The sequence below is a fragment of the Malaclemys terrapin genome, chromosome 3, assembly GCF_027887155.1.
Source record: "Malaclemys terrapin pileata isolate rMalTer1 chromosome 3, rMalTer1.hap1, whole genome shotgun sequence".
NCBI classification, from domain to species: domain Eukaryota; kingdom Metazoa; phylum Chordata; order Testudines; family Emydidae; genus Malaclemys; species Malaclemys terrapin.
In genome coordinates, this window is record NC_071507.1 from 101,134,443 (window position 1) to 101,154,362 (window position 19,920).

The following is a 19,920-nucleotide window of genomic DNA, read 5'->3' on the forward strand; positions in this document are numbered from 1 at the left end:
TCTCTCACAGAAGTCCTTCACCAGAAAAACAAAACAAGAAAAAAAACAAGCTGCTGCAGGGTTGTCACATAGCCCAAATCCTCCTTTGTATCAAGTGGAGGAAGAAGAGCAACCTGGTCCCTTTCACCAGGCCGCAGTCCAATCCTCTGCATTGGAGATGAAGCTCCACTCATCTCTCACTAGCAACCCCTTTCCACCCTGACTCACTGAAAATCTGAGATACTTAATGGCTTCTCTTTCATAAGGCACAGCTCTTTCCTCCAATCTTCAACTTCTTATTAGTTCCCAGGCCCCTTTATTTAGTTCTGAAACTTCAGGCAGTTCCTACTACTTGGACTTTTGATCTCAACAGAGCAAAGGCATTTAATTACTTCATGATTCAGCTGCCAACAGGGTATTGCATCCTACCACATCACATTATTGCATAATTGTACATTATAAGGGTTTTAAAGTTTCCTCAGGAGCATGGTAAAGACAGGGTACTGGACAACATTGGTCTGATGCACTACAGTTATTCCTATATTACTTTCATGTACAGGTTGGCAGGTCCCAAGGAGAAGAGATTAATTTTGCATCTTGTGGCAAATAATTTTACAGATGAAAATTTTACAGTTTGACAAATGTTTTTGGTAGTTACAATTGTAATGAGGTAAAATTGGAATTTTTGGATAGTTGCACAGCTTCCTACCTGCTCTTCCACCAACTCCTGCCACAGTATCTGAATGTCTTGCAGCTTCATCCACTGTTCCTCAGTCCAATGACAAACTGCTGTCCAACGCTCACCAAGTCTCTACAACAGCAAGAAACATTAATGAACATTCACAGTCACACTCTGAAATGCATAAAAAGCCAGATATTCAAACACATGATTATTTTCTCTAAATCACTATAACCTCTTTCTAAAATAAAAATTATCCAAATCTAGAATTGCAATTATTGTTTTGCAGCAAGTCAAAGGAGGGAACTTTTAAGAGTCCTCAACAGGTGGCCTAATTCCAATTTCTTTTTGAAAACCCCACACTTTATCATCTCTTGTTTTAAGCTGAGTAGTAGTCTTTTTAATGTAGAACATTTTGGGGGAAATACTTTAAAACTACAAGAAGTTATTTAGGCAGAACATAAAAAGGTCAACTCTTCAAACAGCAATATACTTTACAACCAAATTTCACATGTACATCTCAATCAAAATTATTTATACAAAAGAGAAGGTAAAAAAAGCTCTACTGTAAATCATCCCATTACTTTTGTATAGTTCCACAAATAAAATTGCATTAAGGGTAAAATTTTCAAAAAAGTGTCTATGTCTCTTAAGAGTACAAGTCGACCAGACTATCAATTGTCCTCTGTAACTGGATTTGTCCTCCAAAGTGACTTCGGCACTCTTAAAAATGGGAATTAGGACTTTAGAAAATTTGACCTTAAGCAATTTTATTAATTCTTTATGTTACAAGAAACCAAGAACAATCTCTCAAGAGATAATGATTTAATAATAATTTGTTTACAGCTCAAAAATGTGTCCATTTTTAAAATTCCATTAAAACTGATGTGTGTGGTAGTATCTGTATTCAGGCAATGACAAATTAAATTCTTATTTTTGGGCCTGTGAGCCAGGTTTTTCAGCAAACACCTTTCTATACTTCCATTCTAATATTTTATTTCCGAGGAATAAAGCATATGACAACAAATCATAGGTGTCAAAATACATTAGTGACTAAACTTGGAGAAAAATTGTGAATTAAGCTAGTTTACAATTAAGAGGTACTATATTTACAGCAGCTTCACAATTAACTATCAGATAACAAATGTACGAAAACCAAGCCATCCTACATAGTTTATATGTAATGTAGTAAAATAAACAACAGAAGAAAACATTTACCTGCAGTTGTTCCTCCAGGACAGCTGTGGCACTCTCACCACTGTTTTCATCGACAATCACCACCATGTGGGTCAGTGAGTTTACCTTAACCTGCTCTATCTCAAGATCATTCTGCAGCCCCTGGAAGAACAAATCAATGGTTACAGAAACTAGATATGGGTAAAATGCCAGCTTTTTGGCCATAGCAGTTAAAACTGTTGCTGTGGCAAAGTGCTAAAGTCTCAACAATTAAGCAAATGTTTTATTAAGGGGAGACATATCTATAATGTAACTAAGTACTAGGAAAAGGCAACCTGAAAGTGTAATGAACCTAAAATACATTATTTCAGATACTGGAAGATACCAGGCAATAAGAAAAGTTATATACACTGCTACCTCGATATAACGCGACCCGATATAACACGAATTCGGATATAACGCAGTAAAGCAGTGTCCGGGGGGGGCAGGGCTGCGCACTGCAGTGGATCAAAGCAAGTTCAATATAACACGGTTTCACCTATAACGCGGCAAGATTTTTTGACTACCGAGGACAGCATTATATTATTTAGATTTTACCAGCTTTCAAAAAAATGTACTTTGTGCTCTTTAACAAATAAAAAGGGATGTCCGAAAATTCAACTGTTTGGCTCTGAACAGCAAATGATATTCTGAACCTCTAATAATGCATGTAAGAAAGCTAAGGGTTTCTATAAAATGTGTTGCTATACATAATAAAGTACCACATTTAGAGTATAACAGCAGATTAAATTACTTGCTATGCACACGTCTTTTAATAGGTTTTGATGGAACAATAATGACAACGAACTGTACAGTTTTGATGATCTATATTGTACACTATGTTCAGAGACAATACTGACAAAAGACTACACAACAACTACAAAGACCAAGCAGGAGAGGAGAGATACTCCTGTTATTTAGCAACATAGAAGTACAGTTATTGTAAATATCTAGGTATTACATAACACTTATCACCAGAGTACCTCTGCCACAGAAATATAGTTTTACATTTTCTATAGCATCTTTTATCCCAAAGGATCCTTGGACATCATCAGAGTAGGACTTGGGAGACCTCGGTTCTATTCCCAGCTCTGCCATTGGCCTGCTGGGTGACCTTGAGCTAGTCACTTCATCTCTCTGTGCCTCATTTACCCAGTCTTCAAAATGAGGATATGATACTGTCCTCTACAACTTACTCTGAGATCCACTAATGAAGAACACTATTGTGATGGGTTGGATCACAGAAACCCCTTTGGGAGCAGTCACCTGATGTGCCAAGAATACTTCTATCCCTGTTTTCCCTGCCAGCTCAGGACTCCAGCACCCTGTCTTGTTGAGCCAGACACACCAGTCTGCTCCAACACAGACCTAGGGTCTGAACCACGTGCCCCAAAGCTGCAGGTTTACCTGAAAACAGCTCACAGAAGTGTGCTTATCTTTAGCACTCAGATGCCCAACTCTCAATGGGGTCTAAACCCAAATAAATCCGTTTTACCCTGTATAAAGCTTGTACAGCGTAAACTCAAATTGTTCGCCCTCTATAACACTGATAGAGAGATATGCACAGTTGTTTGCTCCTCCAGGTATTAATACATACTCTGAGTTAATTAATAAGTAAAAAGTGATTTCATTAAATACAGAAAGTAGGATTTAAGTGGTTCCAAGTAGTAACAGACAGAACAAGGTAAGTCACCAAGCAAAATAAAATAAAATGCGCAAATCTATGTCCAATCAAACTGAATACAGATCATCTCACCCTCAGAGATGCTTCAGTAAGTTTTTCCCTCAGACTGGACACCTTCCAAGCCTGGACACAATTCTTTCCCCTGGTACAGCTCTTGTTCCAGCTCAGGTGGTAGGGTAGGGGATTCTTCATGATGGCTCTCCTCTCCCCTTTTGTTCTGTTCCACCCCTTTATATTTTTATATATAAGATGCTATAGAAAATGTAAAACTATATTTCTGTGGCAGAGGTACTCTGGTGATAAGTGTTATGTAATACCTAGATAGATAGATAGATAGATAGATAGATATCTTTTGCATAAGGTGGAAACCCTTTGTCCCTCTGGGTTTCCACCCCTCCTCACTGGAAAAGCACCAGGTTAAAGATGGATTCCAGTTCAGGTGACATGATCACATGTCACTGCAAGACTTCATTACGCACTTGCCAGCATGCACATATACAGGAAGACTAACAGGTAAAACAAAGCCATCTGCAGACAACAGTCCTAGTTAATGGGAGTCATCAAGATTCCAAACCACCATTAATGGCCCACACTTTGCATAATTACAATAGGCCCTCAGAGTTATATTTTATATTTCTAGTTTTAGATACAAGAGTGCCACATTTATACAAATAGGATGATCACACTCCGATTATAAGCTTTGTAATGATACCTTACAAGAGACCTTTTGCATGAAGCATATCCCAGTTACATTATATTCACTTATCATATTTTTATAAAATCATATAGACGGCACGTCACAACTATTTAAGAGCTACGCATTATTATTCAAAATCTATATACCTCAAGCCCCACTGAAATGTAGCCCCTGCTCAAGCTGGAGGAAGGAAATGAACACTGCACTCAACTCACAAAACTGTGAGGGGAGGGGAAATTTTGACCAATGAGTCAAGGGCAAAGCCTACTCTTGTGGCAGTCTGTATAGGATCTCTAATGTCCTTTTCCCTTAAGATAGGTACCTTACTGGGAAATGGGAAGGTGGTCAATAAGCTGCCGCCACATCAGAATGAATGTTCTTTTTAACACTTACCACAGAATTCTGTAAGAGTGATGAGCATCCAAAAGCCCTCTCCCCTCTAAAAGCACCTGGGGCAGAAGGCAAGACTCAGCTCCAGAAACTTGGCTTAGAGCCACATCACTAGGGGAGTGCTGTACAAATAAAAGAGCAATTTCTTCTTGGCTTAGTGGTTTGCTGTTGGTTTGTTTTTGTTTTTGGGTTGGGGGGGGTTGTTTGTTTTGTAAGTGGCAAGAGGTACAGTGCACTTGAGCACACTCTTCTCTTCATTATGGGTAAATTATGTGTTATTTTTCAGCCCCTCCCCTACATAGGCAACTTAATGAAGAATTTCTTATGCAGCAAACAAGGCAAGATATGCATGTGACTGTCCCATTCCCCCCCCCATAAGGCTTTATGGAGTAGGCTTATGAACGTGTATATGACATAACTCGAATATGTTTTATGCTACATATGCTACGTAATCTCTGTAAAGGTTATGATCTACTGAATCTATTAATCCTATTTGTATGCATGTATCATTTTTGTACTTGAAGTTAGGAATATTGGAATACTGAAAAAGGAATGTGCAAATTAAATGCCCAATCAAGAACCACATAAGCCAACAATGAACTCAAAGACGCCAATCCACATTGGAGTTTTCCCAGAAATGTGGCTTGGCTGATAAAAACTGAGTCATGCATGGACATGTGGCTAGCCCATGTGACTCCAAAACTCCATCTTGGAGCTGGACTTTGCATAGGAGAGGGGAGGGGAGGGGGTCTCCACCCACAAGAGAAAGTTTATTTAAACCCCTGGGAGACCCCTCCATTTTGTCTTCAGCTGGCTAAAGGGACAGCCTCTCCCCCCCCCCCCCCCAAGGATACCTGAAAGAAACTGAAACAAAGGACAGTAACTACAGGGGGTGAGAGTGATTGCTGGACCCAGACTAGCAGGAGACTAGTCTGTAAAAGGAAGCTTACTGGAACTGGTGAGGTTTTATCTGTATTCAGTTTTATTACTGCAATAAGCTTAGACTCACGTGTTTTATTTTATTTTACTTGATAATTCACTTTGTTCTGTCTGTTACTACTTGGAACCACTTAAATCCTACTTTCTGTATTTAATAAAATAACTTTTTACTTATTAATTAACCCAGAGTATGCATTAATACCGTGGGGGGGGGGGGGTAAACAGCTGTGCATCTCTCTCTCTATCGGCGTTGTAGAGGGCGAACAATTTGAGTTTACCTGGTATAAGCTTTATACATGGTAAAATGGATTTATTTGGGTTCAGACCCCACTGAGAGTTGGGCATCTGAGTGTTAAAGACAAGAACACTTCTGTAAACTGCTCTCAGGTTAAGTTTGCAGCTTTGGGGCACGTGGTTCAGACCCTTGGTCTGTGTTGGAGCAGACTGGTGTGTCTGGCGCAACAAGACAGGGTGCTGGAGTCTTAAGGTGCCAGGACAGGAAAGCAGGGGCAGTAGTAGTCTTGGCACATCAGTTGGCAGTTCCCAATGCGATCCAACCCGTCACAATGCAACTTCCACTAAAGGTGCTTTACTCAGTTAGTAAACAAAGTGCTTTCAAAACTGTCCAGTCTCTTCGTTTCCATTACCATCGCCTACCACATCAAAATTATCAAGCATGTCCCCTCAGTGTACAACCAGATCTGAATCTTGCCTTAAAAAAAGGAGGACCATGACGTGGCTGCCACAACTGAGTTTCTCCATTGTAGCAGTCACTAAGTTATTAGAGCATCTGAGTATTTTTTCCCATATCATGTGTATTACAGAACAGGCAAAAAGCATTTACTTTATGTACTTCCATCTGTTTTTGAAGTGACTCTAAATCTTCAGCTAAGGCCTGAGATTCCATCTTTTGAATGCGCTCTTCTGTGACAGTCAGCCAGTCAGACAACTGCTGCAATTGCTTCTTCTGCAGTTCCATCAACACATCATGCAGGCTGCACATGAGAGAACACAAAAGCAGAATAATTCCAGAAAGCCTTTTGCAAGTAAAAAGCATAAGATCTAGTTATAAATAAGAGGAAAGCCATATAGCCATATCTAAGCCATTTATGGTCTAAATAAATTGTTCTGCATTTAATTCTAAACTAAAGAAAACAGTTAAATATCTTGTTTACTCCTCAAAAGTTAGTGAAATATGCCACCAGCATACATAGAAATACGCTCACAATTTCTAACAGCTTAATTGTTTCTTGCATCAAATGTTCCTTCTTAACAACGACAATGTCAAGAGCAGCAATGAAATGCAGTTTCTCCCTTAAATGACTGTAATAAAACATACAGGAAAAAATCCTTCAGATAGTCCTTTGTATTATATAAATACCACTCTTTACGAAGATTGAAGGCTTTTATTTAAGAACTTAAATTATTACAATAATTTTAAGACAATTTGCTATTAGTAGAAGCAGTACACTGCATTTTCAGTCTGGCACCTTCTATATTATATAGATATAAATATTTGCATTAAAGTAGCCAAGAACACAGATTTTTTTCCCTCCTCCTTGCTTTGCTCCAGATGGGTTACTGAGCCACAAACAGGACGAATTTAATGCTACAAAATGACAAGTTCATGCTGAAAAATCTGATATTAGGCCTCAAAATCAGGCTAAAGACACAGATTTCCATTAACTAGTTCTCCAGCTATAAAAGAAGTTTTAGAGCACAACTCACCGAGCTTGCCTGTCCATGCTGTCCACTCTGAGAGCTTCCCATCGAGAGTTTAGCAGTTTCATTTGTTCCTGGATCTCATTCTCCTCTTCCTCTGATAGATTGCCCTGTGCTATCAATTGGTTCCCAGCCTGCAGTACACTACCCACACTACTCTGGTGCGCAGTCAGCTCCATCATAAAAGCCTGGAAAAGGTACAATGAACCATCTTGATTTGTGAGCTGCCATCAGGAGTTTATGAATTTGTAATAGTCTTAGTAAACTGATAATGTTCAAACCACAGTGCTGCAGAAAAAAGCTGGCATCATCAAAAGCACAAGCACAGCAGACTTTAACCCAGGGGTCTCAAACTCAAATGACCACGAGGGCCACATGAGGTTTAGTTCATTGGCCCGAGGGCCGCATCACTGACACACACCCCCTCACTGCCCCCGGCCCTGCCCCCACTCCACCCCTTCCATGAGGCTCCGCCTCTTCCCACCCCTTCCCTGCCCCCATTCAACCCCTTCCCTGAAGTCCCCACCCCAACTCTGCCCCCTCCCTGCCCCCAGAGGGTGCATAAGGGGTCTGGTGGGGTCTCAGGGCAGCGAGTTAGGGTGCAGGAGGGGTGTGGGATGTGGCAGGGGGCTCGGGGCAGGGGACTGAGGTGCAGAAGGAGTGTGGGATGCAGCAGGGGGATCAGGGCAGGGGGTTGGGGTGCAGAAGGAGTGTGGGATGTGGCAGAGGGCTCAGGGCAGGGGTTGGGGTGCAGGCAGGGGGCTCGGGGCAGAGGATTGAGGTGCAGGAGTGTGGGATGCAGCAGGGGGGTCAGGGCAGGGGGTTGGGTGTGGGGTACAGCAGGGGGCTCAGGACAGGGAGTTGGGGGGTAGGGTGCAGGAGGGCTTCGGGCTCCAGGGTGGCAGTGGCGCACACCGGGGCCAGGGCCGGCTGGCGGCCCCGCTCTGGGAAATAGCTGGAACCATGACCCTGCGGCCCCTGGGGGAGGGGGACGCAAGGCTCCGCACACTACTTGCCACTCCTCCAGATACCTCCCTCAAAGCTCCCATTGGCCGCTTCCCGGTTCCCCGTTCCCGGTCAATAGGAGCTGTGTGGAGGGGAAGGAAGGCCCTAAGTGCACTAAGAAACATAAATTGGAAACACTGAAAACCAAAAAGAAAACAGATATGTTTTCAACTATGGAAATAAAAATTATTTGTTTTTTTAACAAAAAGTCCAAAAATGTGCACATGGGAGGGGTCTTTTCTCTTCTCTACCTATGGTCATACAGCTCCTACACATGGAGAAGGACAACTATTGTGAAAGTAGCTCTATTTTCGGATTAAATATGATTGTATATTTTACACTGACAGAAAGACAGATTAAAGTATCAATCAGAATTTTTCCAACTCTAGCACCTACAGCTTTAGCAACATTACACTTACAACCAGAAACCTCCCACTAATAAATTGGGAAATAACAGGACCAGCTCCTCCACTGGTGTACATCAGCATAGCATCATTGGATCTGGCCCATAAATCATGATAAAGTCTATAAAATTCCCATCAAACAATGTAGAAGTTGAGAAATGAGGACAAATTGTGCACTAACAGTAACATTCTAATAATCAATTATTTCTCTTATTAAAAAAAAAAACAAAAAACAAAAAACCCCAAACAGTTAAAACTCAAAATCTAATGTGCAAAACGAAGCATGATGCAAACGTCACAAGCCTTAAAATATCCTACAAACTTTCAGTATACATTTAGCAAAAGCAACACAAATGAAACAGAATGATGTTTTTATAGTATCAAGAACTAACCATTTTAAGAACAGGCTGGAAAAAGATCTGCCAACACAAACTTACTTCATGGGTAGCAAATTGCTCCTTGACTTCTTCAACATCACCAGATATGTTATCCTGCTGATATGTATCTTCAGCTGAAAGCAACCACGTGAGGACCTCTTCCAGAGCTTCTTGGTAGCTGTCCAAATCCATATCCACCTCAGTCACAGTGCTAGGGGTTTCTGCTCTAGAACCTTCATGCTCCTCGTCAGGTGTTGCACTCTACATAGCAAAGAGGAACGTAACATTTCTTAGAAACGCAGAGATGTTGTTTCTGTAACTGGCACCAAACGGATTGTTTAAGATCCCTTGAGTACTTCAGTGATGTGACAATGTGTCTGTTATGCCAACTTTTAACATATTAAAATATGATAGTTGGTTACTTTGTAGACTAGAGGGGACAACTGTCAGATCTGATTATGATCTGATTATTTTCCTTCCTTCTTCCCCTCCCCCCCTGGCGAATATAGAATCTAGAGGTCATTGCTAAGAAATAAAATCACCCTCAGTAGTGTTTATTAAATTAAGTCAGCAAGTGACGCTGAAGTAGAGCGGAGGAATACCACAGAAGAACAAAAACTCTCCCAACGCAAATTCAATTCAGGATCAGGAGCCAGCCTGTCCAGCACACCAAGATGAATGAGAAAGATGGGCAGAAGCAGGAAGCTTAAAGAGTCTGAAACCAGGAAGAGGATTGTCAGGGTGTGATTTTAGTATCCTCCCATGGATTTTGCAGGGGGTGGAGAGGGCTACCAGTATACTTAAACAGGTGGAAATTATAGCCAAGAGGCTTCCAAACCTGGATGGACAGAAACGTACTTGTTGTACATTAAATGCTCCTTCTTCACATTCCTTTTTGTATCTCCTTGGAAGAGTCTCCACCTCGCGGATGTCTTCCATGGTGACTTGCTGAGGAAGGACCTCAAACAAAGAGGTCAAATACATGATGATAGATTTCTTGTCAGGCAGCTGTACAGCAACATCTACACAGGAAATTTAAAAGAAATGAAGTTTGAGACTGCTTTTCTAGAAAACCTCCTAGATAGCTACAGTGTGGTCTGTATACCAGAAAGGGTCAGGGGTCTCAAATATTATCAAAAAGTTTTATGCCAAAAGGTCAGGCCTTCCTTCCCCAATGCATTTGGAATGGTTAATAGATCAGAGCAGCACCAGCAATGGAAAATGCAAATAATTAATAATAATGGAACAACCCCCTTTGCTTCTTGGAATGCTAGAATATTTCTGGTAAGAGGTTGGAGAGATTCTGCCCCAAGTTTTAACTTCATGTTTTAAAGCTGATCCTTAACTCTTCAGAGCAAAGAGGCTCCTGAAATCAAGGATTTTAGTTTGGAAAGTCTTGGGAAACTCAGTGTTTACAAAAGCTGAGCAGAGAACAAAAACGGAAAGTCCACCTTCTGTCAGTCCCTATGCAGTATAGACAGCAGCAGAAGCTACCAAATCTTGTAAATGAACATATCAGTTTCCTCAGAGCTGCACCAAAACTGTACAGTCCAGTCCTTTCCCAATGGAGAGTCAGGCCCCATTATCCTCGCTTGTGACAGCTACACTGGGTGATGGGTTTTAAAAGCTTTCTCTAGACTGAATCTTATTGTTGTACCTGCACCTCTAGGACTGATCACCTAATGCAGTAGAGGCCATCTGCTGATCTATTATGAAGGACATACCTTTGGGAAGCCCAGAGTCCACTCAGAGGGGAGGGGGCTCAACAGAAGTCATAGAAACTTGCTGGCAAGTGCTCCCACAGGTGAAGTACTTAAGCAGTTAATAAGTGGCTACTGCTGTTCAGTGGGCATAGAAAGCAAAGCAGGTTTGTGTATGAGAAGAACTACCCAGAATATGGTATTTAACATTTTACATCAGCCTGAAAAATGCTTCATTATTTATAGTTTTAACTCCTACACTTTTTGACATGTACAATTATAATCAACTCATACTTCATTTAAAAAAAAAAAAAAAAAAGATTGCTAACCAGTTTTTGCTTCTTTCTCTTCCTTAACCAAGGATCATCATTTGTTGCATCACTTAATTTTAAATTAAAAAAATCAGTGAAGACAGATGTCACTTTTACACACACACACCTTTAATAAGTAGATCTCTTCAAAGACAATAGCCGAAGATAACAAGAAGTTACAGTCCAGTTGTTTTCCAGTTGTATTTACATTAAAAGTAAATGGAAGTAAATTCTGAACACTTATCTCAAAAATGAATTTATAATCAAGAGAAAAAACAAACATTTTACCTTCAGGATCTAACAATTTTTCTATTCCCAGGTGTTTTTTGGCTATGGTGAAAGCATGTTCTAGTCTCTCAGTTGGGGTCAACTTAGTAACTTTATCCCAGCTGAAGAGCTCAGGTCTGAAAGAATAAGGAAAACAAAATCACACATCAGATAGTGTTACAATGAAATTACAGATTTTAAAAAGTGTAACTGAGATTCCAAGCAGAAAACTATAGTATGTGCACACCAATACTAACAAAATGCTGAACATATTTGACTCACTAACTTTATATCTATATGATTGCAGTTATAGTCTCATGCCATGCCACATAATATATGCTACAACTACTATTTTTGTAGTAACATTTGAAGAGATATAGTCAACTTTAAAAATGTACAAATCTATTATTAAAATATTTATTTTTCAACATTACTGCTGAGTATTTACTTTTTGTATTGCACTCAGTTTGGATAATGAAGGGAAAAAAAGTCAGTTTCACTTTTCTTTCTAGTCATTCTGCTTCCAAGTTCAGAGCACTATGATTAGCACAGTGATGCAGTGTTTGAACTGCAAACATCACAGAGACATGAATAATCATTTGCCATTTTTTTAAATACAGAAGTCATGAAAAAAATGGCTATTTGTAAGATTTCTAAAACTTGGTGGAGGAGGGATTGGGTAGGTACTTGCATGCAACTGGAATGAATATAGAGCTGGGGTACAAGACTGAATAGGGAGTTAAAGGTTCTGACATGTTGGAATAGGTTAAAAAGTTCTAACATTAACATAAATAGGATAAGTTGCAACTAATAGTATTTTAATAATTGACTACAAATATTTGAAGGGTTAAACAAGAAGGGTTAGAAAGGATTTACAAAATGATACCCCTACGTGTAATGGAATAAAGTAAAAAGAGAAGGAATATTTAAAATAAAATATTCCTAGCTGCCTAATGGCTAGTGTGTGGGGGTTTAAAAAAAACACCTACACCCACACCATCCATTAGGCAGCTAGAAAGCTGCAGTTTTTGATGATAAGAATTTCACACCACCTATTATTTTTGTTACCCTGTCTCCCCTGAACCTGATCCTAACCTGTTTGCTCATCACATCCAAATGTTATGTCTTGTGTTTTGGATTAGAAGATCGCTGAGGCAAGGACTGTCATTTTCTATAGGTCTGTATAGCACCTGGCACAGTGGAGCTGTGTTCTGGTTGGCCCCCAGGTGCTAGAACTATAAATTTTAAATGAATAATTATAAATTATACTGTGGAATAGCCCATTCTGGGAAATGATGGATCCAGAAACATTTATGAAATTTAAAATTACACTGAACTGACCAAAAGCAGAAATATCTGATGAAACTCATTTTTTTAAATTAGTAATGATTAGATCTACAGACTACCAAACACACCTCCCAAAACAAAGAATATGTGATCTTTGCCAAGAGCAGCTTAAACAATACCTCTTAGAAAAAGGGCCAAGGAAGAGAAAAACACCACACTATAAAAACAAAGAATTGTATTATCCTTTGATTCTTCTGTTAAGTAATGTATGCCAACTTTGTGAGAATAATTACTTTGTGTCTCAAATCACACTTATTCAAAACTAAGAGGGAGCCATGGTGCCTGTATTACTTGTTGATTTGTTTCAAAGTGTTCCTTTATCTACTCACTAGAGATGCTACAAAAAACAAGCTGGATTGGAGCCTTTTTTTCAAGTGTTTTCAGTTTGGGGGGAAAGGAGCAAGATGGTCTAACAGCCAAGATATCCTCTCTGTAAAGACGTAGTCAGCTTACTTTGTAGTTAATGCATGTCAACTGCAATTTAAAACAATCTCAAGTATTTTTATATTTTGGTAATTGAAAAGCGAGCAAAGGAATAGTGGGAGTTACAATGTAGCCCTGGCTTTGCCCTCTGCAAGTAAGTGCTGGAGTGGCAAATTTCCCTCCATTGTTAATGTAATCACATCAACAACAAAAAAGAAATCCCAAAAACCCACCGCCAGCGAATCATTTAAACAGTTCAAAAGCTGTTGAACACTCCAAGATGCAGAGGCAAAAAGCTGCTTAATTGTGCAGCTGTCTAACAATCTAATACGTCACTTACTTGTGTCTGTGGATCACAGCATTAAAGGCCAGCCCATCGATCCAGCTTGTGGTAAAGTTCAGAACATTGACCTGACTGTAAGGCCTTGTGGATTGCCGAACCCAGCTCAGTAGGATTTTCTCACTGTTTGTCTGCTGCAAGTTTGACATTATGTCCTTCATGACATCTTTCACCTGCAGAAAGCAAATAATCAGTAACAGCTACAATTTTACATGTGTGTTAACTGTTGATCTGCCAAACCAGCATTTAAGCTGAGTTGTTGCACCAACTGGTATCGGAGTTCAAAACACTGTTTTCGCTAAACACAACAGGTCGGCTGCAGACAGTGCAGCTGAGGAAGGGAGCCTTTAAGGCACTTTGCACCCTCCTGATCAAGGGCAGCTGTGTGGGCAGAATGGGACCCTAGTGTAACATTCCAGGACTGCTAAATTACAACAGCATCCCCAGTGCTGCCCAGGCTTGCATGACAGGGCATACACTATGGCTCTGCCTCCTCCTGTCCTTGGTTCTACCCCAAGCATGTCCCCCTATACTGGGCCTTGTAGGGGGGCAATCATTCCACAAGGGGAATTCTCCTGAGCCTCTTGCATGCCATTTGCTGCTTTTATATGATGCCTAAGCAGGGGCTAAAGTCCCTCCCAAAGTATCCAATTCTCCTCTCATTCATGTTGGTGTAAATCATGAGTAACTGCCTTAAAGTCAGTGGAGGTACTTTGGTAAGACACTAAAACCAGGCCACAATTACAGTATCATGGCCATTCTGCTAGAACACTTTAAAAATACCTTGCAAATAGATATGTACAGAAAGCTTGTGAAAAGAATAAAAATGTAATTCTTTAGTCTTCATTTAAAATGTTTCTGTGTGGTAACAATAGGAACAGAACCAATTAACTGAGCACAACTGGACACACAATTAGAAAGTGCATTGTGGGATTCAGTCAACAGAAGAGGTCAGAAACTAAACTTTGGCCTACACCAATTACAAACTCAAAAGAAGCAATGTTTTCCACACTAGAGGACAAAGAAAGGTTTGTAAGAATTCAAAAAGATCAATGTGGAAATTCCTGGAAAGAGCCTAACCTCCCCAAAGCTTCCTTACCTGCCAGTGCAAGATGATACTCCACAGTAATCCGAGCGTCAGTTTGTGATTTCCATCAACAATGTCAGTCCCTCCTATATTCACCAATTCCACCTGGAGACATTAAATCAACTAAGTCAATCAACATTTCTCAGCAAGGATTTGAGTGTCCTCCCATTTTCTTATCTACCAACCAGCCACTAGCACATGAACAGATACATTTATTTTTGTGGAAATTTCCAAGCAGAGATTTTTGCAGAGAGCAATTTACTCGAATTTGTCATGAAGGCAATTAGAAGCAAAATACATAGGCAACAGAGTAAGGGTTCAATCCCGACCAGCAATATATGGGGATACAAAAGATCAACCAATACACAGGCAAACATGCAGTAACTGGTCTGTTTTGCAAGGTAAGAGGTAATCCTAAATACTATAGGGCATTATAGAGCCCTGAAAGTGTCAATTACAAACAACTTTAGTTTTCAGATTGACCCAGGAGCCACACATGACAAGCTTTGTATGTGGTATCAGAGTCCAGGGGATAATCAGTTTGGATTAGTTTTAACTGAAGAAATTTAATGAGGGCTCAACTCAACAAAAATTATATGTATGGAGTGTTGGTGAGGAGTTATTTAATTTTTCAGGAGGGGCTGCAAGGGGGAAAATGACGTTGGTTTCATCTTTCTTTATTCACTAATGAGCTCTACTTTTTTTCTTGAAATTTCCCCTTATTTTAACTTGACCTCATCACTTATGGAAGCTTTTGAACTCCTCTTCATTTCTATTTTACACTATGAAACGCAAAGCTTTTGAAACAAACTCAGCTCTTACTCCTTTTTTCACATGAGAATACAAAAGTGAGTCGGATTCCACAGTTTTTCCTCAGAGGGTTGACTAAAGGGATGGAGCAATGAAAAGAGCCAACTGCCTCAGACCTAGAAAGCTGTGTGTAATGCTAAGGTAGTGTAATCTTTTAAAGTTAAGAAGTCCATAAATGAGGTCTGTAAGATGTCTTAATGGGAAGAAATCTGAATTGATAACTAATGTAGGGAAGCCAGAACTAGAGACTGGAAATTTTTGTTTTGTGTTACGAACTCTCCAAATCCAAAATGGACAATGGGATAGCCATACCTACAGCAGCAAATCTAGAGGCTATATATAGAAGAAAGGCAATTAAGATGACTATGGTGCTATTCCCAAAGGCAACACCACATCCACTGCAAGATCAACCACTCGGTGGAAGAACTCAGATTACGGCTGGGTTGAGGTACTTCATAAAGCACATATACATATATGTCAGGTGCAGCAGCAATTTTTTCCTCAATGCAGAATGGGGGTCTTAAACTGGCAGAATGAATGTGAACAGAGAAGGGAAACAAACTCCATTCTGCTTTACATGGTTATTCTGATACAACAGTGAATCTCTTTCCTATCATCTCATCAGATAAAGCATGTTTTGTTCAACATCTTTATTAATGATCTGGATGATGGGATGGATTGCACCCTCAGCAAGTTCGCAGATGACAAAGCTGGGGGGGAAGAGGTAGATACACTGGAGGGTAGATATAGGGTCCAGAGTGACCTAGACAAATTGGAGGATTGGGCCAAAAGAAATCTGATGAGGTTCAACAAGGACAAGGATGGAAGAATCCGATGCACTGCTACAGGCTGGGGACCGACTGGCTAAGCAGCAGTTCTGCAGAAAAGGACCTGGGGATTACAGTGGATAAGAAGCTGGGTATGAGTCAGCCGTGTGCCCTTGTTGCCAAGAAGGCTAACGGCATACTGAGCTGCATTAGTAGGAGCATTGCCAGCAGATCGAGGGAAGTGATTATTATAGGCCACATCTGGAATATTGCTTCCAGTTCTGGTGCCCCCACTACAGAAAGGATGTGGACAAATTGGAGAGAGCCCAGCAGAGGGCAACAAACATGATCAGGGGGCTGGGGCACATGACTTATGAGGAGAGGCTGAGGGAACTGGGCTTGTTTAGTCTGCAGAAGAGAAGAATGAGGAGGGGATTTGACAGCAGTCTTCAAATACCTGAAGGAAGGTTCCAAAGAGGATGGAGTTCAGCTGTTCTCAGTCGTGGCAGATGACAGAACAAGAAGTAATGGTCTCAAGTTGCAGTGGGGGAGGTTTAGGTTGGATATTAGGAAACACTATTTCACTAGGAGGGTGATGAAGCACTGGAATGGGTTACCTAGGGAGGTGGTAGAATCGCCATCCTTAGAGGTTTTCAAGGCCCAGCTTGACAAAGCCCTGGCTGGGATGATTTAGTTGGTGTTTTGTCCTGCTTTGAGCAGGTAGTTGTTCTAGATGACCTCCTGAGGTCTCTTCCAACCCTAATCTTCTATGATAAGATGGGGTACTAGTTGGTGTCTGCTATAAATCACACTAGGGAACCAGCTCCTTATGCTCCTATCTATAATGTGTAGGGAATAAAAAGCTGCGTGAACATGTGGGACGGGACTTCAAGTTAAGTGACATGTGCTGGAGGGTAATATAATTTATGCCAATGATTAAAGGATTAGAGAACATGATTTATAGTGACAGACTCAAGGAGCTCAATCTATTTATCTTAATAAAGAGAAGGTTAAAGGGGTGATTTGATTACAGCGTATAACTACCTATTTGGGAAACAAATTTGATAATGGGCTCTTCAATCTACCAGAGAAAGATATAACCCAATCCAATGGCTGAAAGTTGAAGCTAGACAAATTCAGGATGGAAATAAGGTGTACATTTTTAAAGGTGGGGGTAATTAATCATTGGAACAATTTACTAAGGGCCATGACAGATTCTCCATCACTGGCAATTTTTAAATCAAGAATGGATGTTTTCCTAAAAGATATGTTCTAGGAATTATTTTGGAGAAGCTCTATGGCCTATGTTACACAGGAGGTCAGACTAAATTATCAGAATAGTCCCTTCTGTCCTTGCAATCTCTGAATAATCACCAATAATAAAGATTCTGCAGTCTGTCGGTGTAACTCCACTGAATTCAACTAGTGCCGAGTGTCACCTTTTCAACCGATCTTTTTATTTGTTAGAAGAATGAAACTGACATGGAATCACTGGGGCAGACATGGAACCCCACAATCCTGAGTCACTTTTCACGTAGACACACATTTTAAAGCAGCAGAAACTCATGTTTTTGGAGAAACAGTGAGAAAGGCAATGGGATGGGAAAGGATCCTCTTCCAATCTCTATATTAAAACATACAGAATCTTCTTATGGCCCAGTCTGTAAATGCTGGGCATATGCTCCCTCAAGACTCACAAAAGTTACACAGGGGGAGAGAGAAAATAGTCACCAACACAGATCATTTAACCATAACATTGGAAAGAAAAGTAGAATGCAAACATATTATAACGGAAGTACTCCAAGTGCAGTCTGCTGACAATTATTTTGAAAAAGGTGTGATTTAATCTGAGTGGAGAAGGAAAGGCCCTGAGAACACGTAACAGAAATGCTTATGGTTTTGGAACCTGTGTGATTATAGGCAACTCTTTCTATATCTTCTCTGTATCTGTACCACATCCTACATCCAACCCTGTAACTACACTTTATGAAAACCACTCCATGTTCTGATCTTCAAATAGCTTTTTTTTAAATCATCATAATCTAAACTATTATGCTCACATAAGTGAACGGACGTCACAGCAATCACTGTAAATTTTGACACCTAATACTCACTTGTTCCTTAGAACATATTTTTTAAATGCTCAATACTAATTCTTTCAAAAGTTATTGATATTTTATAGCCCCTAAGCTCCCACGTAAAAGGGAAGTAATCACATTCAATAGCACTTCTTCCTCCTTTATCTTAAAAATTTTTTTTAATATTTCTGAGCACCTGGTGTAAACCATGTGCAGAATCTTCATAGCAATCAGCAGACTAATGCTATCTGCACATTTCCAAAACTACAGATCTTGGCAGGTCAAGGAAGAACCAATAAATCACTCAGTAGTTTAACTCAATCCCATTACCTTCATAAAATAAACCAAATTAATTGCAGGCTAGAAAGGCTCATTACTTATCCTTAGAAAAGCAAATAAGTGTGTGCACAGTATGTCAGAGAAGAATAAATCCTTGCTTGCTTCAAGTCACTTCCTAGTAATAGGATTTTAGTCCAGCAATACAAAAGGGGAAAGTGCTCAGTAATATACAGCAGTTTCACAACATCGTTTGATCAGCAGTATATAAATACACTGGAACATAATTACAATAAACTCAGACACACTGTAGTGAAACACACTGAAGCTGACTGTTATTCCTGAATTATTTCAATCCTGCCACATGCAAAACAGCAATTCTGATTAGAAAAAAAAGTATGCTTATGAAACTGTTCTGTGAAGAAAAAAATACAATTGCTTCACTAGAAGATTACAATATAATGTACAGTTGTCAAAAATTAAAAAAAAAAAAAAATTTCCTTAAAGCTGTACTGTTCATTTTTGATCAGCTACTGAAGATTTAAAAGCCTGGGACAACTCATTAAAGACCTGAACCAAAACTCATGTAGTCAATGAAAAGACTCCAAATGGGCACTTTGGGTCAGGCCTTAAAGCAGGGGTTCTCAACCTTTTCCAAATCAAGGCCCACTTAGGAGGTTTTTGGGGTTTTGTAAACTTGAAGACCCCAACCAAAAAAATCTGAGTGGGTGGCATTGCAACCTGGTGCACAGGGTCACAATGCCTCTAAAATTTGACCCTCCAGACCAAATGTGAGTGAGTGGTACTGCAACCCCACGCATAAGGTCACAATGACACTCACTCAAATTTGGCCTATACACTCCATCATGAGTGGCATTGCGACTTGGCACTTGCCCTCCTCTACCCTTTTTACTGTAAGTACTGATTTACTGGAAGGCTTGCTGTGCTCCCCTCCCCCACCCCCCCAAAAGTTTGACACCCCCCTCAAGCCTGAGAATCTCTGCCCTAAAGGAATATATATAGATTCCTGCTGCATCTTCATCTGAGGAGCCTTCTATTTATCCTTTGGTTTGTTGAGTTAGGAAGTTTTGCAACAAATGTTTTAACAGATGTTTTCTAAAATTACTATCTAAAAGTATTGTATGTATTGCAGCAATGAAAAGAGCAGAGCTGAACTGTGCTAGGAACTGCACAAATTATAGAAACATACACCCTGCTCCAGAGAATTAACAATCAAAGGCTCCAATCCCACGAACATTCAAGCATATGCTTAAATTTAAATATATTGTATTTTTAATTTTAAATAATAATATCTACCATGTGTTCTTTCTAAGGCCTGATGGCATTAGACCAATTGAGGACTGATCAAACTACTCTTCAGAACACTTCTACTGGCTGAATCATAGAGATTTCTAAAGGAGCC

At 40.0% G+C, this 19,920-nt stretch overlaps 1 protein-coding gene across 5 annotated transcripts in view; it reads right to left on the reverse strand.

Annotated features, from left to right (window-relative positions):
• UTRN (utrophin) overlaps nucleotides 1-19,920 on the reverse strand; it is a 565,558-nt gene that overhangs the window by 427,499 nt on the left and 118,139 nt on the right. For all 5 annotated transcript variants that reach the window (XM_054021668.1, XM_054021666.1, XM_054021667.1 and 2 more), the window contains 9 exons: nucleotides 14,579-14,671; nucleotides 13,480-13,652; nucleotides 11,391-11,506; nucleotides 9,950-10,113; nucleotides 9,152-9,352; nucleotides 7,312-7,493; nucleotides 6,428-6,578; nucleotides 1,877-1,996; nucleotides 689-790 (listed from right to left, as the gene is read on the reverse strand). In XM_054021668.1, the coding sequence (XP_053877643.1) occupies nucleotides 689-790; nucleotides 1,877-1,996; nucleotides 6,428-6,578; nucleotides 7,312-7,493; nucleotides 9,152-9,352; nucleotides 9,950-10,113; nucleotides 11,391-11,506; nucleotides 13,480-13,652; nucleotides 14,579-14,671 (1,302 nt within the window). The remainder of the gene's footprint in view (nucleotides 1-688; nucleotides 791-1,876; nucleotides 1,997-6,427; nucleotides 6,579-7,311; nucleotides 7,494-9,151; nucleotides 9,353-9,949; nucleotides 10,114-11,390; nucleotides 11,507-13,479; nucleotides 13,653-14,578; nucleotides 14,672-19,920) is intronic.